The sequence below is a fragment of the Phyllostomus hastatus genome, unplaced genomic scaffold (assembly GCF_019186645.2).
Source record: "Phyllostomus hastatus isolate PE091 unplaced genomic scaffold, TTU_PhHast_1.1 phas_contig_148, whole genome shotgun sequence".
Taxonomy (NCBI): domain Eukaryota; kingdom Metazoa; phylum Chordata; class Mammalia; order Chiroptera; family Phyllostomidae; genus Phyllostomus; species Phyllostomus hastatus.
In genome coordinates, this window is record NW_025333607.1 from 8875427 (window position 1) to 8901582 (window position 26156).

The following is a 26156-nucleotide window of genomic DNA, read 5'->3' on the forward strand; positions in this document are numbered from 1 at the left end:
AAATATTAACAGACTCTTAGGTACAGAGAACAAACTGAGGGCTGCCAGATGGGAGGGGGGTTGAGGAGCTGGGGAAAAAGGGGAAGGGATTAAGAAGCACACATTGGAAGGTACAGAATGGTCACGGGGATGTGAAATACAGCACAGGGAATACAGTTAGTAACACTGTAATAACTACGTACGGTGTCAGGTGGGTGCTAGACTCACTGGGGGGATCGCTCTGTAATTATATAAAGGCACTAATTGTCCAACCACTCTGTGTATACCTTAAAATAATATAAAATAATACTGAATGACAAGTGTAATTGAAAAAAGAATATATCTACCCCCTTTACCTCCACAAATTCCAAGATCTATTAAAATCGGAGGGCACGTCAGGAGAGACACTGATTTTATTCAGCAAATGATCTTCCACCTCTTCAGTTACTGACAGTTTCTTGAAATCCTTCCCCATTTTGTCCTCCAATGGAGAGAGGAAATCTAAAAAGTCCTCCTCAAGGAACTGACTAACTGTTATTTGAAAGCACTGACTGAACAGGTGCTGGCTGGCAGCAGTGACGCCGGACGGCAGCCGGCTTGGGGAAAACCGAAGTGTCCCTGGCTTCACCGTTCACAGGCAGATGACACGCCTCGCAGGCTGCCGTGGCCAGTGCTGGGGTGTGCTTACCCGCGTTGCTGAGCTGTGAGTGGTACATAAAACTCGGTTACTGACCAAAGGAAGGAACCAAAGACTGAAGCCTATGTTGGCCCAATAGAGTCGATTTCAGACTGTCCTTATTGTAAAGTCACCGTCACTCACTTGCTTGCTGGCAGCCTTTTTGGGGTGGGATGTAAAAGAAGGTGTCGTTATGGGATCCGGTACAGCAGTGACAGTGACAGCACCGCTCACAGTGATGGTGACGACGGTAATGACTAACATTTACGCAATCTTTCACTTCCCAAGAAACTTCTCAGTTTAATGGCATTGAATCTCACAGCAACACTCCGAAGTCAGCGCTGTGTTTTTAATCCCCATTTTACAGATGAGTCACCCAAGGCCAAAGAGTCGCAGGGACTGACACTGTGGGCATGTGTGGCCATGTGAAAGCAGCCTGTGAAGCACATTGTGGCCGAGATGAAAACAAACAAAATAATCTGGCATGTGTGAGATGGCCATTGGTGCTGAGACTCAGGGCGGAATCGGGCTGGTGCTTTCTGATTGACCTGCAGTCTGCCTTTAAAACGTTTCAATAATTGTTTACTCAATTGCCGCTGAGGCTAAAGACGTGAAAACCACATCAGTGTATGTTGCTACATATAAACATCAGGGAATGTTTCCCTGAGGGGATGCTTCTTCACCAAGCTACACGACAGAATATACTGGAAAGGCATTTTCAGAATGCGCATACTAGGGCAATAGCACAAACCTAGGGAAACAGAACATCCAGCATTTACAGAACAATCCAACCAACAAACCAAAGTCAAGTGATAAAGATCAATCCTTAATTAAGATCAACAGATCTTTTAATAAGCTTATCGATGTTTATTCATTCTTATATCATGGATAACTGAAAAATAACCTTAAAGAAAGCCTTTGGTTGAACACAAAGAATATATTAATTGGGCCAACCAATAAAAGGTGCATGTCTTTTATAATACCAGAGTAATATAAACATGTCAATTAAAAAATTTCCAGATATTTTGTTTTGACTTAATGGTATTTTGGTTTTTTTTTTTTTTTGCTGATAATGTAGTCTGGTTTTTTTTCTGAGAATAAATGTTTTTTTTTCTGAGAATAAATGTTTTTCTGCTGAGACTATAGTCTTAAAACTGTCAATGTATCACAGATAACAGAAAAAGATGTGCTTTGAAGCTGTAACAACCCCACTGCTGTTTGGTCAGAAAGCTGGTGATAAACATAATTGGTCTTTTCTCAAATCCAAGTTTATAGGAGAAGTAGAATATATACAGTAATTCCTTATTAACTTAAACAACACAAGTTTAAGATGATAATTGGACTGAAAGTACAGTATACTTTTGCCTTGTTTCTGAGATTCTGGAGGTTTTTAGGAATGCATCCTTTGACCTATTTTAAAGGACCAGCTTATTTTGAGTACCTGATCGAACCACACTAATTAAAAATAAGTTATCTGCTCATTAAAGCAACAACTGCTGCTTAATGTCCACTTGGAAATTGCAGCTCTAGCTGGTTTGGTGTGTTACATTATATATGCACTTAAAAGTAATAAAATATCACTTCTTTAAATGAGACTTCACTCATTCGCACTTTCTACCTGAAACCGTTTGACTTAATGACGTTTTCTAGAATGAACTTTTGGGCCTGTACCACTCATTACAAAGCCAAAGGGAAGAGAGGAGGGAAGAGGCTCTAATCAGTTGAGGCCACTGTGTCAGGAACGAAGAATTCCAGCCCGCCCCAGACGCTGCGAGAGCCTGGGTTCCCTCGGACACAATGCAGGTTAACACTGGAAGGGCTCCGCTAACACACGTGAGGGATCTCCTCCTTGTTCCAACGATTAGCTCCCAAAGCACAGGAAACCATTCCAGCTAAGTGGTTTTCAACTACAGCAGGGTCAGCCTCATTGGTTTCTTCTTTTCAGTCGGGGAACCGTGGAGAGCCTCACAATTTTCCATGAAATCTCTGAATAAAAACATCCACCTTTCAAGAACAGGCCACACCCCCACTGCTGGGTTCACGGTGCCAGTTGCTCACATGCCCGTGAGACAGAGGATTCCAGTGAAAGACCAATAGATAGGTTTCCACTCACCCCTTTTCACCACTGAGCCGAGGAGTGCTTGGGTGGCGGGTCACCACACAACCTAGCAAGGGGTCTACCTTCAGAAGAAGTGACAGGGATGAACAGGGGAATGTCTGGTTCAAATGAGGATTCGGGCTCCAGCCCTGAGGACCCAGACAGGATGGAACCAACCAGCCCTCTACCACTGAGCCTGTGCTCACAGCTTGAAATAGGTGTTAACCTGGGGCCTGCCTCTAGATGATGCCGTTAACTGCGGGCAAACGTAGCTGGGCGCTGTCCTTGGTGCTGACCAATGCTATGAACCAGCTTTCCAGGTTTAAGTGTATCCAGCTTCTAGAACCAACTCTTTGACCAGTGTCTACGTACTATACATGCTGTTGTGATTGTCCACATCATAGACCTGCCACATGTATTCATTACAAACCCCAGCTACTCTACTTTTGGGTAAATATTATTGGTGCCCTAGCCTAGCCTGCGGCCAACTTCCAATGCCCAGCACCGGTCAGAGAGAACCCCTCTCCATTCACCGCAGCTCTGGGAGTCCTAATGCAATGCAACCAAGCAGTTTAGTTAAAAATAAACACTCCACTTGCTTTTTTCTTATCTACGGGGTCCGTCACTCTGTCCTGGAGAAAAATGAACCTAGTAAAATGGGAATTTTTCTTCATGAGTCCATCTTAGGACTCCCTTTTTTTCTTCCTACTTTCCTAGATAATGCTGAATTTCCCAGGTGGTTCACAAGTACAGGCTTTTGAGCGAGACAAGATGCCACTTCAATTATTCTCTCTGCCTATAGAGCAGGATGTTCAAAATATGCTGCCAGCTACGAACGCATTAATTAACACTCAAATCACAATGTAATCTCCACAGAATTACAAGCTGCTGCCATGCTGTAGAGTCTGTACTATAGAATGAAACAAAAATGGTAATGGACTAGAAAATACGTACTAAGACTACCCTTATCCAGAAGCCACCGGCCTCACCATATATGCAGAGAGGACATAAACTTTTCATAACTCAGGAAAATACTGTGCTTTCTTGGTGGGACCACTACACACACAAAAAACTAAAACAAACTCTTGCAGGTGGACCAAGAAATCAGTCTAATAATCTAATCTGAAAGTAAGAAAGAGAATCCTGATGATGAAATATCTGGAGGATTTTATTTACAGATAACTCAAAGATTCAAAATAAAGGAAAGTAAAAAAAAATAGTGCACTTAGAGTCTACCACATTCTACTCCAACACGAAGATACTTTGCTGCAGGACTGAGAACTTGAGGCTGATTGTTAGTGTCCTCCTCAGAGAAAGAGGTTCCCGTACAGTGGTTTTCAGACTCAAACGTGTATCAGAATCATTTGGAGAGCCTGGGAGAACTCAGACTTCTGGCTGCAGTTTAATTCAATAGGTCTGTGTTGGCGCCCCCAAATTTCCCAGGTGGTGCCAATACTGCTGGTTCTGGCCCCACAAACCACATGTTGAGAAGCGTTGTTCTAGAAGACAGTGATTCCCAACTTTCACAAGCACACAAATCGCATAGGTCTTCTTATTAACATGTAGGGTTTGCTTCAGTAGGTTGGGGGTGCAACACGAGAACTGTGCAGAAACGGGGCAGAAACTGCCACGCTCCAACGATGTCGATATTGCGGGTCTGCAGACCACGGGTGGAGGAGCAAGGCCCTCGAGCCGCTTTGCCCAATAAAGTAGTGGATGGCTGTGTGGGGCTACCGAGCAGTTAAAAATGTGGCTAGTCTGAATCGAGAAGTGCTCAGGAGTGCAAATGACATGCTGAATTTAAAAGATTCAGTATGAAAAATGTAAAATATCTCCATTTTTCATATCAATGACATATTGAAATGCTAACATTTTAGACATATTGGGTTACATTAAATTGTGATTATTTTGACCTTTAAAAAATTTTTTTTAATGTGTAGAAAATTTAAAATAGCATGCATGCAGCTCTTTCCAATTTTATTGGAGTCCTGCTGTAGAGAACAATCAATTCTTGTGCCCCTGAGCCCGGCATTGGAGGACTTTAGAGCACTACTAACTGCTGTATAAATGTCTCCTTCCTGCTGTTTTTATCTGCATCTCTCTGAAACACTTCTTTGATTAGGTCAAGGTCAAATATCATCAATGGCTCTTCACTCTTTCAAAGATCCACCTCCAACTTTTAAATTTAGCATTCCAGGTCATCCACAGTCTATCCAATCTCCTTTCCCAAATCATATATAATTGCTTCCCTAAGAACAAGGCTCAGAAGTATCTGCTGAATGTTTGATTAATGATGATTTTGGTCAGTATCAAAAAAGTGAATTTCTAAATTGGCCCTTTGGTGTCAATTCTTTCATTTCTACTTGGTGGTAAAAGTCAGAGTGATCATTTCTACCTTCAAGGGCAGAAATTTTGGGGATAATCTTTAATGAGGTTCTATAGGCTAATGAGTTTCCACCCCTTCCCTGTGATATCAGTGAAGATGAATGCAGGACAAATGTTTACACATAAGATGCTCGAAGTGCTACCCGGTCTGCCTCGCTTCCCCAAAGGCAGAAAACCCTACAGTTCAGGGAACTAAGGAAGCCTCCCCAGTGGCCCAGAGCTCTCAGTAGCCCTGTCGCGCAGGTTAAACTCCGCAGGCTGTGCTCTGACACTGAGGATGGGGTGTCCCTGAGGTTCCAGGGAGCTCACAGAGGTTCTTCAAGGGTACCAAAATGGATGTAAGTTTTAAGTGTTTCTGTAAAATCACTGACTTTTAAAATATGCTGTATCTATATCTCTCTTCATCTCCATGACTTGTTCCTACGTTTCTTCACACCATTGATTACATGTCATTTCACTTTGCGATGGTCTTTGTTCCTGAATTCTGACACACAATCAGTGTTATCAGGAAGCCACCACAGCATCATCTAAATAACGGGAAGAGGTAGTACAGGTTTTATTTTACTTTGTCTTAACTTAGATAAGAAAAGTAGTAAAAGGAAAGTTGAACACTAATACAATGTCAATGGACTCCATCCCTAACTTGAGTATTTATTACTGAACATAACTTGTAATTTCCTTTAATGACAGCAGCTGGTTATAAACTATAACATGTTTTGCTTTATTATAATTTAAGTATTTTATTAAAATATCATTCCTTATTCTGTATTTTAATGCCATCAAATAGGCAGCTAGACTAGCTGGACTAGCTGGACTTGAAGGCAGAGGTTCCCAAACTTCCTCAGATCACAGGACCCTTAACGTCTCATTAATTGTTGTACAGGATTTTTAAGTCAAAAGAAACACCTAAGACTTTGATTTATTTAGTAGTTAGAACCAAACGGGTTCATTTTTATTGAGGTACTAACAACTTAACAGTTTTTTAAAAGCAGTACCAATACATTTTAAATATATTTTTTCACACCCAGATAACCACAACTATTTATGAATGGATGTGAGCGTCTGTTTGGCACAACTCAGAACTTGGAATGACGCTGGGCACCACCTTGTGTCCTGCTCCTCAAAGACTCTTATCCAGTACTGCTTTTTATCAGAGCCACTGCCAACCCCCTAGCTTCACGAGGACGGCTGAAATTATGAACTCCTTGGAGCTAGTAACTTTTGTGGTAACCAGACCAATAGATTTGTTGTACTTTCCTCGAACATGTAAACCCAGGGTGCCTCAGTGCACAGTTTGGGAACCCCAGCTCTGAGGTATTTTCTGGCTCAGAGAAGTTATGACTCAAAAGGTTTTCAACTGCAAGTTTGAAACTACTTACTCTCTACTGTTGGAACTCAAATCCCACTGCATTGTCCAAAAAAAAAAAAAAAGGCCAGAATGACAGAAAAGAGCGAGACTGTGCACAGGAGGTCAGGAAGCATTTAAGTTTGTGAACAAAAGGGGGGTCACGTGGCAACTCTGACAAGTCCAGGGGCCCTGTGACAGGCCTGACAAGCTCAGTGACCCAAAGTAACCTCACAGGGTGATCTGATCATAGATTCCTAAGTCAGCAGGTCACAGCAAGTAGTCACAACCCAGCCCTAAAACTACTTTAGTAAAGGGTTAATTTTTGCCCTAAGCCAGTCCTGCCATAGTTCTCGTGCATTTATGAAATGCCAGGGTACCCCTCTTTCCCACACCCCTCAGAGGCATAACCACCCTCGAGAGAACACACGACCTGTAGCCTGGATACCACCCCTGTTCACTATAAATGTTAAATATTAACTCCCCTGTACCCACCGCCAATGTAAAAGGCGTATGCCTGTCTCCATTTTACTTTTTACCTGATCACAGAGATTTTTCTGCCTTGCTTTGTCCAGACCCCTTCCCCTAGCACCAATGGATTTCATGTAACCTCCCCTACATATCCTACTTTGATTCCAAATGCATGAAAAGAACTGCCAAACTGTTACTCTCTGGGGTATTTTATCATTTGTTGAGATTATGCTTCTGGGCGCATCCTCAGTTTGACTCAAATAAATTCTAATAAACGCATTCAATTTTTTTCATAGGTTTGAATGTTCTTACATCAACATGTACTTTGCTATTTTTCACAGGGGATAGCAGAAGTGGATTCTTGAGACGAAAGGCAATCATCAATAGATGTGATTCAAAACTTAAGAGCCTGGAATGGGCGCAAGAACTTCCCTTCCAAGTCCTAGGACCCCCTCTCTCAACTCTGACTTCTTCTTCTCTGACTTGTGGCAGACTTCTGAAGCAAAGGAGCTTAACTGACTTCCTCAGGACCCCACTGCATGAAACAAGGGTAATGTGTGGAGACAGCCGGCTGCCCATGTTTATGTTATTTGGAATCCACCTGGGAAACATGTACATTCATCACAGTGTGTCCCTGAAATGAATGACCTGGCCCCATAAAATCAGAGCAGCCCCGCCCCACACCGCTACCATGAACAATAATCCTTCATTTGCCAAAGGCAAGGGACCTATCGCACGCTGGGTGCGTCTAAAAATGAGGAACTAAAGAGGGAAAGGGAGGAAGGCCGGGTAACAGCAACGATCAGCACATCAGTCTGGAAGCTTCTAAAACAGGATAATCAGATGTATATGTTATTTAGGAGAATTCTGACCAAGAACATTGATACAATAAACTGTGACTTCCTCATGTTCTTTTCATCATTTCAGTGGAGGGCAGGAGGGCAAATACATGCCTGCAACTCTTTTCTAGATGGTCGTAAGCAAGAGTTTGCTTTATTTCCAGGTGAAACAGAACAATGAAATGGTGAGGCTGCTCTGCAAGGCTTGCCTGGGGCAGAGAGATAGCACAGAAGGGAAACTGTTTATTTGTCAGAAACTCATTTTCAGGGGCTCCTTAAGGGTCTCTCAACTCCCCCAATTAGACCTTTCATGGCTATCTTACTGAAATGAATTGGAAAGAAAAAGCTCTCTGCCTTTCACTTTTTTTAAGGATGGCATTTTAAACCTGAGATTCTTTTACTCCTTCATTTTTCTTGGAAAGAATGGAAAACCTTCACAGCTTCGGATGTTGACAGGATTCCAGAAGTTTCGAGACCCCTGTGGCTTCCTGATGACAACTGTGGAGCCAGCATCTGTCAGCACAACTCAGAGTGATTACTCATAAATAGGTGCCTGGCGACAGTTCCAATTCATTAGTCACATCAGAACCCAGAGTGTGGAGGAAAAGGCAATATGATCAATTTGGCGGGGGCGGAGTGGGGAGGGAGTTACCCTGTGATGTATAACTCAAGTGTTTTTCAAACCCTCACCTGAGGATATGTTTATTGAATTTAGAGAGGAAGGAAGGGAGGGAAGGGGAGAGAAAGAGAGAAACATCGATGGTTGCTTTCTGCATGTGCCCTGACCGCGGATCAAACCCACAATTTAGGCATGTGCCCCAACTGGGATTTGAACCAGAAACCTTTCTGGTGCACAGGACAATGTTCTAACCAACTGAGCCACCTGGCCAGGGCTCAAGTGTTTTTAATAAAATATGAATTCACTGTTAATATGTGGGGGCTGAGATGTTATGTGCTAGGTGCTATTCTATATTCTGCATGGAATGAAACAAAAATGAGGGGTACCTGTGCTTCATAAGGAAAAGCTGGAAAATGTAAAACAAACAGCTAAAACAGAAGGCGAAATGCGGCAACATGAGGAAGATAAGGCATTTTGTGAATTTTCAGAAGGAGAAAGATAATTAGTTACTGAAAAGCTACTTAGTCATTTCTCTATTTTCTCATCTAATTTCATGCAACCCTAGCAAAACCCCCATAAATTATATAATCACCATTTTACTGAGGCTTTTAAAAATTACACAGTTTTGTCCTGGACACACGAGCAATTTGAACTCACGATCTACCAAGTCTAATGGCATCTTCCTTCAGGGAAGAAGACAAACACATAAGCACATCATCTGCTTATTAAAACAAAGGCTTAAAAGAGGAGGTGACATTTGTGATGAAGTATGAGGGTTAGATAGTTTCTTATTAAAAATTCAAATTTTCACTAATATCCAAGTAACGTGTATTATTCTAGTCAAAGGAGGATAAAATCAATGTTTATGTTAATCCTCCACCAGATCCACTATGGTCTGCACTGTCTGTTGGTTATCCCAGCACCCAGCACCCAGCCTCAGCCCTTCCTCCACAGCTAGTGATGGCCACGTGGCAACCAAGGAGATGCAGAAGTGCCTGGGGCACCTCCCTTCCCAAAGGAAGAGCCTGTCCGCAGTGGGAGAAGCCCCTCTGTCCTCTGCCTGAAGTGCCGTTGTCCTTCCCACTTGTTTCCTGGAACACGGAGGAGGCCACTACAGGTTATCATCTACCCTTCGACCCTGCTGCAAGTGACAGGAGTAGAGAGGCAGAAAGATAGACTCAGGGTCCTCGGTGGCATCATTGAGCCGCCAGGTCATTTTGTTGTGCAAAACCACCCAACTCTGATCTGCATAAGCCAGTGTGGGTTTTTACCCACTGGCATCTGGACATATTCATAACTGACAAAGACACTATTAACACCAGGTACATGTATATGTGCATACACCGTATTTTGCCGTGTATAACGTGCTCCAGTGTGTAATGCGCATCCATTCTTTTGGCCCAGACTTTCAGGGGAAAAAATCTTTTGTTTTAATTTGTTCATTCAATTATTTATTTGTTTGTTTATTTTTAGATATTTGTTCTTTGTATTATAAAGGAATTTTAGCATTTATTTTTAACATATTATGGTGCAAGAAATTTTATGTGACAAATAATTATAAAACACAAGAACACATACAAGGTACTTCAGGCACAACCCATGTATAATGCACATGTTTATTTTTCCCTCAAAAATTTGGGCAAAGAGGTGGGCATTATACACAGCAAAATATGGTATCTATCCTGCATATAGAATTTTGAAACTTGCTTTCTTCATTAACTATTTCTTGTTTTTAAAACGTAAAAAAGGATTTTATTTATTTATTTTTAGAGAGGGAGGAGGGAGGAAGGGAGAGAAACATCAATTGATTGCCCCCCCATTTCTCCCCAACTAGGGACCCAGCGTGCAACCCAGGCATGTGCCCTTACCAGGAACTGAACTGGCGACCTTTTGGCCCAAAATTTGCATATATATATTTCTTGGGTGTACTCTAGTTAGAGACGCCTCTCCAATATCCGGTTTCTAGATCTCTGGGATCTCACCGTAAATGTGGGATGTTGCTATACATGGGACGGGGCAAAAGTAAGTTTACAGTTGTTTGTGTGGAAAGCATACAATGATGAATAAATAATCATACAAGAATGAGTTCTGTGTCTTGTGTACCCGCAACTGTAAACCCACTTTGCCCCACCTGTATCTGGACCACTGGTTCAGTCAAATACATGCATTTAATCCTCACCTGAGGACATACTCACTGATGCTAGAGAGAGAGGCAGGAAGGGAGAAACATTGACGTGAGAGAGAACCACCCATGGGCTGCCTTCTGTACCCACCCCAACCAAGGATCAAACCTGCCCCGTAGGTGTAGAGGCTGATGGTCCAACCAACTGAGCCGCCGGGCCAGGGCCAAGCAGATTATTGAGAGAAAGCATGGGACCCAGGCCAAGGACTGTTAAATAAATTAGAAGTTCAGGCCCCAGTCCTAACTCTGATGCTAGCTGATGGGATAATTCTGGGACATTCTCCCACTGGCCTCTTGGACACCACTGCCTGATCTGCAAGATGCAGCATCTACAGCCTGTCCTGGGCATCACAGGGCTGCTGTGAGGACCACACAAATCAATGTGCATGGGAAACTCCCGAAGAGTATAGAGCTCTTATTCAAAACAACGAAATCTACTAACATTTGTACCTATGTGTTTGTCTGTCTGAATCTTGCTTTATCATGAAGCATGCCCTCTCCCACAGGATTCTGAGGATGAAATTCAGAACCACCGTTTCTAGAACAGACATACCCAGCCACACAGGCAATTCAGAACCGAAGAGTATTTTTCCCAGTTTGTGGGTGTGGGGGGGGGGGGCGGTGAGATGGCCACGTCACAATGGAACCAGGCCCTGGAGCTAATTTTTCACATGAGGTTGCTGAGGGAATTCAATTCCAGAAAATGTCTTAAGATATATGACAGCTATGTTTTGGTGAGTTCAACAACAAAGGGCCGAAGTGACAGCTAATTACAATAGGTGCTTGAGCTGTAACATTTGAAGTATGCAGAATGATTTATGGGTGTAAGAGTAGTATTTTTGCAAGTCATTGTATCAAGATAACACATTCCGGTTTTTTCCAATTAAAATGCAAAAGCCATAGAGAAAAACGGGGCAGTAAAAATCACTTAAGTGAATCTTTTTAAATAAAGCGGTTAAGATGAATGCATTTCTTAGTCTGACTCAACTCTCAAAGAAATCCAGTGGAACATTTTTAATAAACTTGTGTGGAAGAAAATAAAATCTGTATGTATGTCTTCAGTGAGCTTTGCCACTTAGAGTTCTACCTCAATATTAAAAAATGAAACAAAACTCCATGGTTTAAAGTGGCATTTTTCTGCATATATAAACTTATTTTCATGATGAATAATATGTTCTCAACCATCCTGAGGCCAGCGTCAGGAATGTTACTAAATTGGTGTGGACCAGCTTTGCGGGTAGGTCCCTCCTCTCTCACCAAGCCCAACATAGAGAGTGGGTGTGGCCAGGCCCTTGGGCATAGACACAGCTGTAATTTGGTCCCTAAGGCAAGGATGGGAGGCAGAGGTGTCCTGCATCTTCCCTGCTGTGTGTAGCAAGTTGTGTAAAGTACTGATAATGATGATGATGACGACGATGGTGTCAGCTCACATTTATTGAGCTCAATATGGTTAAGCTCCGATGAAGAGACCAGAGCTCCTCGCCCTCTCTTGCTGGTCCCGTCACCGAAATGTTTCTTCCTCTGCAGCCCAGGGAGGTCTCACTCCTCTCCTGCCGGGGACAGGGAGCGGACTCCCTCACCAGTGTGGCCCGTCCATCGCTGGACGACTTTAGGGTTAGAACGTCCTTGCTTACACGGATACAAATCCTTCCTCCTGCAACTTCCAAGCTCCAATTCCCGTTGTTGTAGATGGCTTTAAGATGGACATGCTTAGCCCTGGCCAGTGTGGCTCAGTTGTTTGAGGCACCATCTTGTGTATCAAAAGGTGGTAGGTTCGATTCCTGGTCAGGGCATGTGCTGTGTAGGTTGTGAGTTCGGCCCCTGGCCGGGATGATGGATGTTTCTCTCTCTCCCCCTCCCTTTCCCTCTCTGTAGAATCAGTGCTTTTGCTTCTTCTCGTTTGGATGGACATCATTTATTTCACACCCTCATTCAATATCCTCTTGTGGGCATTCGTCTGACTCACTTGCTAAAATCTCGTTAAGTCATGTTTCTGAAAACCGAGTTTTAAGCTCTGACCCTCAGATTTTGTAAGTTTGGTCAATTGCTTTCTACATATCAGTGATGATAACTTGCAACAGCAAGTACCTGATGCAGATTATAGTTCAATGGCGAGACATCAGAGACCTCCCTTCAGAGGGACACAGCCCGTGGTCCGTGCCCCTTGGGCGTCGCTGCCCACCTTACTCTGCAGGTAACTAGGCCACATGATTTTGGACAAACCTAGGGAGGAGATTTATGTAGTCTTCGCCCAGGACAATAAATAGACACTAGAGCCTCCGGCATTCCCCTGATCCATTCATCCAGATACCTGAGCAAGGAAGGAAAAAACAGTTTTCTAGACGTCCACTCTAAGGCTGCGAGTCATTGAGCAGTGACCCTGCTGCAGACACAGGGCTAGGGGGTGCCAGGACACCCCATTTCATCCCCGGCAATTGTAGGAGGTTGGTATTGTTAGTTCGACTGTAGATTCAAGTTCACAGAAATGAAAAAAAAAAACTTGCCCAAAGTCATATAATTATTAAAGGCAGAAAAAAGTTCAGGTTCAGTCCTCCTGGACTCCAACCACTACCTTATATTGCCAAGCAGTGAGCTTAGTAACAACCAACAGAAATAACTCGGGGAGCTGAACGGTGGCTCTCCCCTTAGCCTGTGTTCCCAGAAATGAACTGCTCACGTGACTACAAGCCGAAGTCCACCTGGGGAGGCTACATTTGAGCTACTGTTGAATTTTAAGCGTCCCATTTTAAGAGGGACATTAACCAAATGATTATATCTAGGGGAAAAAAAGTAGCTGAGATAAGAGATCTCAAGACATGTCACATAAGGAGCCTTAATGGACATCTAAGATTATGATGCCATTTACAGTAAGGGTCGGAGGTTCCCATGAGGGAAGATTTGGGAAGTAAGTGGGACCTATTGACTGAATCTCGTCGTAGGGAATGCAAGCAGAGGGTGGCTAATGGTGCTCTTATTTCTTCACTTAATTGCACAACTTGAGACTATTTTATAACAGACATAAACTAACTTTGCGAGAATGTCTCCCACGGGAGACCGGGAAACAGGATTTCCTACATAGGCTCTTTTGAACAAGATTATCTACCAAGCTGTTACTTTAGAAATTGCAGAAAAGAAGCAGAACTTTGTTATTGAAGATGCAGTTTGCTCATATGTTTCTTTTGTAAGAAACAGCGCCTACCATCTCCTCATCTTCTTTAAGACATGTGTGCCTTCCGTCACCATCCATCCCTCTACCCTCTCCTACTTCCTCTACCCCTGAAACCTATGTGACTTTATGACCCGATGCCATCCCAATAAATTCCATTTAAAAGAACTTCATTCAACCAAGAAAAAAATAAAGTGAAATGCATATGCCAACAAAAATAACCTTTTCTGTGCAGCCTCGTTAATCTTTTAAATCAATACTGGGAGAATTCACCCTCTGTTTTCCTGCATTACACGTTGCCTAAGAAATATTAATCATTCTCTGTCGTATTTGCAGTCGAATTGCCTTTCACCGTGGCTCATCCTCACGTTGGTTCCGGTACCCAGTGATCTGCATTAGCTGCGCACCAAGTCCCGAAGAGCTAAGACCTGTCTCTAGAAGCCCAAAAATTCTGATAAAAACGTCAACGTAGAGCCAGCAGATGTGCGGTACAAACAGTGACCTCCTCCTGCCCACCGGCACGCCCACGGGGTCTTCAAAACTGTTCCTCAGTTCTGTGTTCTTTTCATTGAAATTTTTAAAAGAGGCAAGAAGAGGGAATCGAAGACGCCTCAAGTCTTAGCACCTTTTCCCGTCGCTAATGTGAGGCTCTGGCTGCAACCCCCCGGGAGAGTTGAAAGACATCCGGGCTGGGCGAGGCCGGAGGGGCGCAGCCCTGCTCAATACCCCCCAGACGGTCATCGTCAGAAAGAGCAGCTACCGGGAAATCGACAGCTTCAGAGTCAGTCAAGAACCACCCCTCTTTGGTGCTCAAGCTATTAGATGAAAAGCACAGCACCAGCCAGTCTCTAGGCTGTTTCGTCAGCTGCCCACTGGACATCGATCGGGACTGCCCCTCCCCCCAACACTCCCCAAGTCTGTGGACAAGACGGTCCTTCCCCCAGTGCGCCCCTCTCCAGAGGCTGGAAGTAATAATGGCCACGGCTTCGTGTAGCTCGTTCCTCACAGTCAGTCAGTCACTATGAGGCAGCTTTGCCATGTTTGTCCTGTGTCATTTCCTTCCAAGTCTCATTGTCACCGTCTGCATTAATCAGGATTCTCCAGAGAAACAGAATCAATTGTGTATATATATGGAGAGAGAGAGAGAGAGAGAGAGAGAGATTGATTTTTTTCTTTTTCTTTTTCTTCTTCTTTTGGTACACTGTTCCCAGAAGCACTGCAGCACTGGGCTGATGCGAGGAGCAAGCTCCTATTCCATCTCCCAGCTCCAAAACTCCATTTAGTGTAAAGTCTTTGGATAGAGGACATATCAGATATTAAAGTGATAAGGACAGATACTACACTAGATCTTAGCCAAAGGTCGAGAAGCAATGAGAGGGATTTATTTTAAGGAACTAGCTCACGTGATTGTGAGCTAGTCTGAAATTCAATGGGCAACCTGGCAGGCTGCAAACTCGGGTGGGATTTTTACACCATGGTCTTGAGACCAAATTCCTTATTTTAGAAACCTCGATCTTTGTGCTTAAGACCTTCAACTGATTCCACGAGGCCCACCACAAGATGCAGGACAATCTGCTTTCCTCAAGTCTACTAGTTTAAATGTCAATCACATCTAAAAAATGCCTTCCCAGCAACTTCTAGACTGGTGTTTGACTACACAGTTGGGCATCATAGCCTTGCCAAGTGGACACAGAAAATTCATTTTCATAGCATCCTAATTCAGATGGAGCCCTGTCACTGCCCTCTTTAATTACAGCTACCAGCTGTCTGTCTCCACGCTGCCCTCATTCCTCTGCCCGTGCGCTCCAGATCTGTTCCAGTGTCGTCAGGTCCCAGCTCTGACCACAGGGGGTCAGTGGTTCCGTGGCAGCCTGCAGGTCTGAATCCGCATTCAATGCTCAGTCCTTCCCAAGCCTGCCCTTGTCCTTCCCAGCCTTACATTCCAAGATTCCCGACCTGGAACACCTGGGACACTCCTGGGACACCTGCAGGAAAGTGCTCATGCCTCTTCTAACACACCACATGCACGTCCAACCTTGCATCTTCACTCACTCTTGGAATCCCTTTCTTAAGTCTCAGCTCAAAATCCATCTCCTCACTGGGGCCCTTCACTGTTTAGTCTGCAGGGATGCTCTTCTTCCCACACCTCCAAAACACTGACTGACGACTCCCCTCTGCACGGTTCACACACATGGGACCCGAGACACACAGGGCCCCAAACTCAGGTGGACCCTGACTTAGAAGGACCCCATTCTTGGCTTAAGGCTCTGCTCTTGACATCTTGAAATTCTTGATAAATTTTTTACAGGTGTCCTCAAATTTTCATTTTGCACTGGTCCCACAGATTATGTTGCTGGCCCTGCTTGGCAGATCTCCTGGGTGGCTGTGTTTCAAGAGTGCTTAAATACGTTGTTTTTCAAAGGGAATTTGAAATGTTTTGTGGGTTTATGTTTTTTTTTTTCAAACATGCAGTTGCCTGAGTACAGTACACATGCAATGACTATCTGTTGGTTTTCTTTAACACGTAAGTGGTGGCGTGCCAGTGGTCCAGTTCTTTTGTTGCTAAGGAGACAGACCCTACCTATGGTTCACAGCTTTGGAATCACATATTTTTCTTAAGGTAGCACATTGTAGTGAAATGACTGTTTGCCTGAGAGTCCTAAAGTTTGCCACGAAGCTATGTCACTGACCTGGTATCCACCCACCCCACCTCTCCAAACCCATGCCTCAGTGTTCTCATCTGTAAAAGGGGGGTGGGTGGGCTTAGACCACCATTGGTGGACATAGGTAGGCTTCAAGGAATATTTGGTCCGGAAAGCTAGCTAGGAAAACTAACTCACAGCCAAACAGGTTTAATGAATGTTGGAGACTCTGAACCCCCTTAGAGAGTCACAAAGGTTATTAGCATTGTGAACAGCTCACAGGAATCTGACAGTGAAGAAGCATATTTAAATTAAACCCGGAGTTTCTCAGTCTTAGGGTGCAGAGAGCCGTTCTCTCAGGGAGTGACCCGCCACGTCACTGAAATAGCGTTTCACAGAGCACGCCTTGGAAAACACTACGCTGATTGTCCTCTGAGGTAAATTCCAACATGAAAAGATGATCTAGTCGGTGAGACTAGATACCAAGTCACATCAGAGCTGGTCCGTTTTCTCTCCCCGTCCAGGCTACAGGACAAGGTCTGGGCAGCTGGCTAAGCCGCTGTGACGCCCCATCCCGGGGGCTGCGAGGTCCCATCAGCAGCTCAGGGACGGGCAGTGGCTGGAAGAACTCCTCCTGCTTCCCTGGAGCTTGTGCGCCCCAACAGCCATTCCGGTCTTTTTGGACTAAAAGGGACTAAGATGAAAATACACGTGAACAGAGTTTAAATAGCATGTTCCTGCTAGTGCCATTATTTGTTAAAATATTACTTATTGAAAAATCTCCCCTATTCCAGAATTGCCATTCCTGGGATCAGTGAAACTATGTAATCCCACCTTCAACTCCAGGCTAGCAGTTCATTTAAGAGGGGATGCTAAAAAAAATTACAAAAGCAATTTTGTCTCAAAACATAGGTTTTCACGTTTTCTTCCTTAGCTTCTCCTATTTGAGAACTGCGTCTCCAGAGTCCTGTGGTCTTAGGACTGCTGTGCCCTTTTCTTCCTGCTTCACACACTAGCCAGTCTTTCGTTTGCTTTATCAGTGCTGTTGCTGGTTTCTTTGATGGTGTTTTTAGGGGCTCCTGAGATTCACAAATCCAGGCCCCTGTTTGGAAAAGCCTGTGGAGGCTGTTTTTCCTCCCTCAGGACTCCCTGCGGTCACACCACGGAGTCTAGGGGATGACCCTGAACCCCTGGAGGTCGGGGAGGGAGAAGCTCAAACACAAACGTACTGACTTCCTAGTCTTTGAAATTCAACCCGGAGGCATCCTATCCTATTCTGGCTATCACGTCATCCTGGGTTTGGCATCTGAAAGACGTAAATGAGCGAAGGGTCTTTTTGATAAATAGCATTAGCTCTACTTAAAGAAAAGTGTGTGAGAGGAAATCTATAGCTTAGCATGCAGCAACATCATGGAAGAAAATGATTTTTTTTTAATGTAACTAATCTTAAAAAATTATTAGCAGTGAAATAAGAGCGAGGGGTTTGGAGCTGGATTTCCTGAGTATGAATTCTAGCTTTGCCTTTCCTGGAAGGTGACCTTGGGTAAGTTGCTTATTTGTGTCTTAGCCTCTGTCTTTTGTAAAATAAAGGGATGAGAGTAGTATTTACAACAAAAGCTTATTATAAAAATGAAATGAGTTCATACTCTTTAATTGCTTAGAAGAATGCCTCATATACAGCAATCCCTTAATACCCTGAAGCCGTTGGTGATATTTTTTACTATTTCTCCTATTTACCATAGACTGAAGGCAATAACCTGATTCCCCTAGAAAACGTCACCAAATACATACGGCTGATGGCTTAGGTTGAATTTGACACTTGGGGAATGCATTAGAATGCTTCATGTAATTGTTAGCTTCACACACAACTTTGCTCAAATTAAAATCTGTTCTAACGCAAGGTTCCTGCCGTGCACTCTTCTGTCATACTGAGGTCGACCAAGAAAAATCCCACGGAGTCGAGCGCTGTTGAAAGGGAGGCTGATTTAAGGGAAATGACTAAGTGTAATAACACGATCCCAACTATGGAGCACTGCGGGAAAGGGGTGGACAAGGTAGGAGACGGCATTTGTGCTCAGCGTGGAGGAGGAGAAGGGGTGGGTGTTGATGGGAGAGGAGTCTCCAGGAGCTGACTCACAGATGCAGGGGAGCTCATGGGATGTTAAATGACCATGCCAAGTGTCTCTTTCCCTCAGCCACAGCGGAGGTGACTGAGTGCCGTATGGCTGTGGCAGGTTCCACGCCCACAGAACTCTTGAGTTTATAGAACACGGAAAGATTACCTGTCCCAGGGAGCGCCAGTCCAAGCCAGCACTGCCGATGTAAACGTGCTGTTTGTCCACAATCCAGAAGGAGGACTGCAGCCGGCCCTTGTTGTAGGCGGTCATGTTCATGTAGGTCACCTCGGCTCCTAGGAGTTCAAGGACATCCCGTCAAGGCCCTGAGCTAGCAATCAGTCACCTACCAGCCCCGATACTCATGGTTTGCCATGATCACAATTCAGGGAAGGCGAATGTTTACATTAGGTTTGGTGCACAGAGGAACCTCGAGGAGTTACTGGTTCTCGGAAAGAGGAACATGAAGGGAAAAAAGAATAAGGAGCATTTTCCTCCAGGTAGGACAAGGGGGCTCTGCTGAGCGACAAGGGTCGGATCTGACTCACGTCCAGATGGGAGACGGGTGTACCGCGCTCCTTCTGTGTCTCCTGGGATAATTTTCATAGGATTTTGCAATCGACAAAATGACCAGTCTTGTTTGGTGTTACAGCTCTCCTCAACATGAAAATGACCACCTTATACCTTCTACATATTTTCACCTTTTACTTGCTTTTGCTTCATTTTTCCTCTTCATTATTTAATTTTGATGTGGTCTCATCCTCACCTTTTTTTACTGGGTAGTTCTTAATTTAAGCAATAATGATTCAAGTCTTAACATACAGCCTAGAAGGGTTAACTAGGTCACTCAGACTATTGTAAAATTCTTTTAAAAAAGCATTTTAAGAGCTGAATGTAACCAACTGTTCTACATACAATGTATCATGATCAATTGTCAAGCCTCAGGGCTACATACTTATAACTTCTGTCCTCTTTTCTCTTTAAAAAATTTTTCAACTTAAATTTATTGGGGTGACATTTTGATGACATAGGTTTCAAGTGTACAATTCTATGGTCCATTGAACACACAGCCATTTAGACATAAATTTCTGCTAAAGGTCGATTTCTTTAAAATTAGAGACGCACATGCACCCATTTAATGAGCCAAGCTTACACATTCTGTCCTACACACTCATCACTGATGAAGAGGATGTGCACAGGGGCCACTTTACTGTCAGAATCTTCCTGACCAGGGGAAGACACTGTCCGCATGAGGACACACTCTGGGATACCGGCAAGGAGGAGTGATTTACACTGTACACTTAACCTGGGCCCTTGAGAAAATGTGAAGTACCCGTCTGCACTCCTGGGGCAGGAGGACGCAAAGAGCCTACGGCGTCGGGCGAGGACTGAGGGCCAGCCAGCGAGCACCGGGCAGATTTTCTCATGGGTGGAGCGGGGGTTCTTTATTCTAGAAGGGAAGGGGCATGGCCCTCAGCCTCCAGCCATCCTAGATAGTAACACTCAGAGAACAGGTACAGGCCCCAGGTAACCCCCATTGCTAAACGTCTCTGTGTGTTCCATGCCGAGATATCTATGTTACAATAACCCCCGCCATATGTTTTATTCTCCCATCTTAGCCTCTAACTACCTACTGGATGCGGTAAAATAATCAACTGAAATTATCTCATGGTACATCTGGAAAGGTATTTTCCTGCCGATGGATTGTATAATATCACTTCCCATTTAAGAATGATCTATTTGTTTATTTTTATTTATTCTCTGGCTATCTCTAAAGACATATGCTTTTATCTTAATTTGTACCTGGATAGATATGCATTTAGTCATATTCAACATGTCCGTCAGGTTATTACAAGCATATTATTCAATATTTTACTTAAAATAGTTTATTTTAAAATATCTTTGCTGGTTAGTTACAGAAGTTATCCTCATTCTACTGTGTCTTTTCAGATGGTTTATAAAGAGATGGTTAAATCTAAAATCTAATGTTTCTGACTATACAACGTAACTACAAAAAGCCTTTCATGCACCTTTTTTTAAATGCACTTCTTATTGCAGTTGTAGTAGTATCTGCACAAACTGAATTTCAGTTTACTTCCTAGTGTTATGCTAGAATTCTAATTGGCAAAGAGAGTCCCATATATTTTTATATAAACAGTAAATATTATTGACTTATACAGTTACAAAATATCTTTTAAAAAGAGCTTAGTTCAAAATAAATACATTTTTCAATGCTGTTGAAAAATGTATTTATTTAAGTCTGATTAACCAGTTTTCATTTTCTTAGACTTCATTTTTTCACAGAAAATAATCTTGTGCCAGCCTCTTTGTCTGCAGCCTGGAACCCAGGGCGCAGAGGCCCCAGGATGCCGGGGGGGCGGGGATGGAGGAGGCACACATCACAGCAACGGGGACACACCGGGACCCCCGGCTGGCGGCTGCACGGGACTGGCGGTGGTAGGGGGTCTGGTCCCTGCAGATGCTCCTGGTTCAGTCTGATCATCTATTTGATTAGCAACGGTTAATAGGACTATTAACAATTCAAACTAATGTTTTCAGATGCCAAAAGGGAAAAATGAAAGTATGTACTTGTCTCTATGATTGCTTTACAAAATAAGTTCATGATGTCTAGGAAAGTCCTAATTAAATCTTTTAGAAAGCTACAGATGTGTTGCTATGGTGGTGGGTAGTCAGGTCTCCGTCAGTTGCTAATCAAGATAAAGTGCTTCCCAGATAAGGTCAAGTTAAAGGGGTTCATCATCACCAAGCCCTTATTACATGAAATGTTAAAGGGACTTATGTAAGAAAAAGATAAAAAATATAAACACTTGGATGACAACAAACTTACAACTATCACATTGAACCTTAAGACAAAAACTGAGCAAACAACTAAAACAGGAACAGAATCACAGAAATGGGGATCACATGGAAGGTTATCAGTGGGGAGGAGGAGCGGAGAGAATGGGGGAAAAGATACAGGGAATAAGTAGCATAAATGATAGGTACAAAATGGACAGGGGGAGGTTAAGAATAGTATGGGAAATGGAGAAGTAAAAGAACTTATATGTACGGCACATGGACATGAACTGGGGGGGGAATGCTGGTGGGAGGGGGGTGCAGGGTGGAGGGGAATAAAGGGGAGGGAAGAAATGAGACAACTGTAATAGCATACTCAATAAAATATACTTTAAACAAAGATAAAGTGTGTGTGGGTAATCCCCAAGTTTACACCCTTCTTGGGAAGTAAAACATTAAAAATCAGGAACTCCCAATCACTGTGACGACTCCTTTGAGCTTTAACAGAGATGCTCTGTTGAAAATTAATGAAAAATGCTCCCGGTTTCAGAGAGATTATTTTCCTTTTCTAAGTTACTCTTACAGTATTAACCAGGTAACATCGTGCTTTGTTTCATACACACATGATTTCAATGAAGAGCCTACCCCATTGAAATTTCATAGGGAAAATGAAAATGGTCGCTAAAAACTTATTTATGAATTAAAAATTATTTTTAAAAAATGCATAACGTGACAATGATTGGAGATTCATGTTACAACATTGGAGAATCAAGTCGCCCGCGTATTCTGTGGAACCTTCCTCTAGGAACACTCGCCAGCATCAAACTGGTGTAGCATAGCATGGGATGTGTCCCGTGTCCCATTTAGTGGAATTAACAACGGTCTCACCTACAGCCGTATTTCTTGCAGGAACACTAACGTTTGCTTTCCAGGCTGATTTCAGGGTTGTCCCTCGTGTGTGATGCAGACAGGGACGACAGGACACGCGTGCAGCTCAAAGCCACGCCCACTTTCCTGCAACGCGGACCCAGGGCCCGTCCTTCCATCCGTGACTACTACGCTGATTTTAGGATGGGGTTGTGTTTGTGACTCTTCTTCTTTACCATCAACTTAAAAATACAAAACTAATACAAAATAAAAAGGACAGTAGTTACTTCATTATTTATCGTTTCCATTGTGAAGCTCCAGAAATGCCGTCCTCTCTAGATGAACATGAAAGCAGTGTCAGCAGATGGGGTGAATGGTAGCGACTCTGAAGACGAACATCAGGATGTTTACATATTCTTACCCATAAGGAGGCTAACTCAGGGGGAAATAAGCAACTCAGAAGACATTTGGTTGAAGAATTTATTTTTTAATTCCAATGTAGATGAGAAGAGCTTAATTCTACCTCTGAAATCCAGATGTATTTCCCATATATATAGCAGTTCTCATTTTTTCCGTCTCTGTCAGGAGGGAAACAAAATCTTCATGGGATATCTTTGTTAGCGAATGCTACATATCGTTTAGATGTTCGCCATTTCTTCCTGGTCAACACCCTCTTCTTGGAGTGCGAGCTGCACCCACGTGAGCAGAGGGGGGCGATCTAGGTATAAAGTCAATCTATGTAGTCTCTATTTGGCCACAGCTGATGAACTAAATGTAGACACATGACCTAAGCTAAACCAATAAAATTTCCCCTTTGGGGGATTTAAATATTGGGTCACAAGGTAAGTTAATTACGGAAGCTGTGCTGAAGCACCTGTATGAACACGACTGTCCAAGTCCGTAGGAGTAAAGGGTTAAAGGGGCTTTGAGAATTCTCCCTGTTTATGCCTGAGCTGTGACCTTCAGTGGAAAAGCAAAATATCGTGCCGTCTCCCTGGGAGAACTGGCCCTTCTTCCCGGGAGATTAGTGCCTTTTGATCTCTAGCTGTTTCCTGGGGAGAACTGGCCCTTCTCCCACAGGGACCGGTTAGTCGAAATCACACTAGGCCCTTGGCACGTAGCCACTTTTGTCTAAAATATATTTAATCATAGCCCCCAAAGTGAGACTTTGGAGTCCCACCCGAGGGAAGGACACTTCCCCTGGAACTGTTCCCAGACAAATCCCGACCACTGCTGCCTCTGGGGATTCCCCAGTGTCTGTGTTCAGGTGTTGGTGATTTCCCGTCTCCTGATGTACGCTCTTGATTCTTGCCTTTCTTTTTGCTCTCGTTTAATAAAGCGCTTAACTATTCACCTTTGACTTTGGGTCTTTCTCGTCTGCAAATCCGAACTTCCAAATTAAGTGGCCACAGTCTCATATGTGCCCCTTTAACGGCACAAGGAGAAGGCAAGCTTGAGAGAAAGGGCAAGAGCAAGCGAGAGAGAGAACCAGGTATGTAAAGAGAAGAGACAGAAGACGTTGTCCTCCTAAGAGAGTGGATGGAGAACGAGGCAGTGGCGGGGTAGGGTCCGTGGCTGTCCATCCCCTTAGACGAATTCACTTGGGACCTTGACCTCCTCTAAATCTTTGCAAGAACTTTCTTGTTTTTTAAACTGCTTTCAGAGGGGTTCTGTTTTTTCACTGTTACTTTTACGGTACTAATCAGATAATTTTTGACTTTATTTTGTGCACACATAATTCTAGAAGTCCCACAATCTTTATATATACATATGTTTTCAATATTTGACTGAAAATATTCAGTGCTAGCCTGAAAAGCTCTGCAATTCAGCAAGTTGAACAAATTGCACACTTGAATGTTTCAAAATTTGAAGATTTAAAATAAACATCCTGTCAAAATACTCATCATAATGACACAAAAAGAAACACGCCAGAACGTGGTGGTTAAAAAGTGAAAAATAAAGCTCCACCATCCCTGTGGATCATCATGATGGAAAACAAACAAATTCCACCTCCAAGTTTATTTCTAGAAGGTTACCTGTTGGAAGCATATTATCAGCAGCTTTAATGTATTTTATGATCTGACATTTATAGATTCAAGAGAATATATGTAAATAACAAGTGAATTAGGAAGCGCCATCTACACACAGATATCTGTGAACCTTCCATGTTACTACAAACTAGAACCTTCACCGTCTTACTAAAGTGGTGCTCCCCAACCTTGCAGCTCTGTCCCCTTCTCCCCAGGGGACATGGGGTCATATCTGGAAACATCTTTGGTTGACAGGAATGCTATTGACATTCAGTGGGTCGAGGTCGAAGATGCTGCCAATACAAAGAACGGCTCCCACAACAAAGACTAAGCCTGCCCAAATGCCGACAGGCAGCCCCAAGAGTTTGAAATCCTGCAATCGAGTCTCATGTGAGTTTATGCTTGACCCCATACCCCCACCACTTCGCTCCGATGTAACCATTGTCTTGTTTTTAAATATTTTATCCCATGTGCATGTGTTTTTAAGAGTATTATACGAAAGAGTTGATCACCAGCTTTTAAACAGAGTATTAATGAGTCTCAGGTGTGTATGGAATGGAACTGCATCAGCATCAATAATTATAGATTTCTGGAAAGGCTTTCAGATCTTTCCTGAAAGCAAAGTTTGCAGCAGGAATCTGTCTCATCAATCAAATGCTTCTTTTCTGAATATATTGATTGGTGTAAGCAACGAAAAAGGTCAGAGTTAGCCTGTTCTCAGGGGCTTTAATAAAACCAGTACAGTTGAATCAATTTAATTAGCAACATTTTTGGAATCCGTTGGCTTGAAGGTGAAAGGGGATACCAAAGGGTAAAAATCACTCATCATGACACAGCTCTGCTTTCAAATTGTTCAGGGAGTGGTATTCAGAACAATTTTAAGATAATCAATTACATGTTCCAGTTTTGGGGGGGGAATGAATCTTAGGGCACATGTCAGTTTTAGTTTTAACATATCTATTTGAACATTGTCAAAACTGTTGTGAATTTCTCACAGGTTGCCTTTGACAATCCACTTCCAGCCTCTGGGTTTAGGCTCACAACCGTAGTTGTGAGGAGTTGTCTCCTGTCTCCCACATATTTTTATTAGAATTAGAATATTCTGCTTCTCGGGAAATACTACGCTTTGGTTATTGCCTCAGAGTCCAACGGTTCAGCTATTTATAGGAATGGTTGATTTAAGAAACCACTAGGCTTTAAAAAAATCCAAAATTTGCATAAATCATACTGCATCAATTACACATAAAAGAGAAAATTACACACTCAAAACACAGAAGCAAAAACATGATCTACAGCAGCTCATCAGTTACACTAAAATGTAGGGTCTGGGAGGCTGGCAGCCACAGCACATGCTACGACTTCCTGTCTCCTGCCCATCACCGCTGAGGCGTCACCACCATGCATACAGCCACCACGATGGGGAGCGGGCACTGAGGAGCACTCTGGAGGCTTCCGCTTTGGTTCCAGTGCTCAGTGGACGGAGGTGACCTGTCAGAGCCCAGCGCTGCGGCAGGGACATGTAGGATGGGGACCCAGCATCTTTGGAGGAGTTTGCTTTCTTGCCAAAACCCACATTACTCTGTTTACCCCAAGTCCCCCACCCCAGTCTGTCTTTCTCTCCGTGAATAACTAACCGGGGGTGTCCAGCTGGCAGCCCATGGGCCACAGGTAGCCCAGGATGGCTATGAATGCAGCCCAGCACAAAATCCTAAGTTTACTGAAAACACGATGAGATTGTTTTGCATGTGATTACGTCTCACCATGTATTTAATGTGTGGCCCAAGGCAAGCCTTCTCCTTCCAGTGTGGCCCAGAGACACCAGAAGGTTGGACACCCCTGGGTAACAGAATGTAATAGTTGAACTACAATCAAAACGCTGCAGAAAAGCCCCCCAAATTCTTTGTATCTCAGTATTTCCTCCCTTTGGCAGCTGATGAGTCAGAAATC

At 43.5% G+C, this 26156-nt stretch overlaps 1 protein-coding gene and 1 pseudogene across 2 annotated transcripts in view; both read right to left on the reverse strand.

Moving 5' to 3' along the window:
* PLD5 (phospholipase D family member 5) overlaps positions 1–26156 on the reverse strand; it is a 213332-nt gene that overhangs the window by 30082 nt on the left and 157094 nt on the right. For both annotated transcript variants that reach the window (XM_045816494.1, XM_045816504.1), the window contains exon 5: positions 18685–18812. In XM_045816494.1, coding sequence (XP_045672450.1) covers positions 18685–18812 — 128 coding nt within the window. The remainder of the gene's footprint in view (positions 1–18684; positions 18813–26156) is intronic.
* LOC123805825 lies at positions 14952–15132 on the reverse strand (annotated as a pseudogene).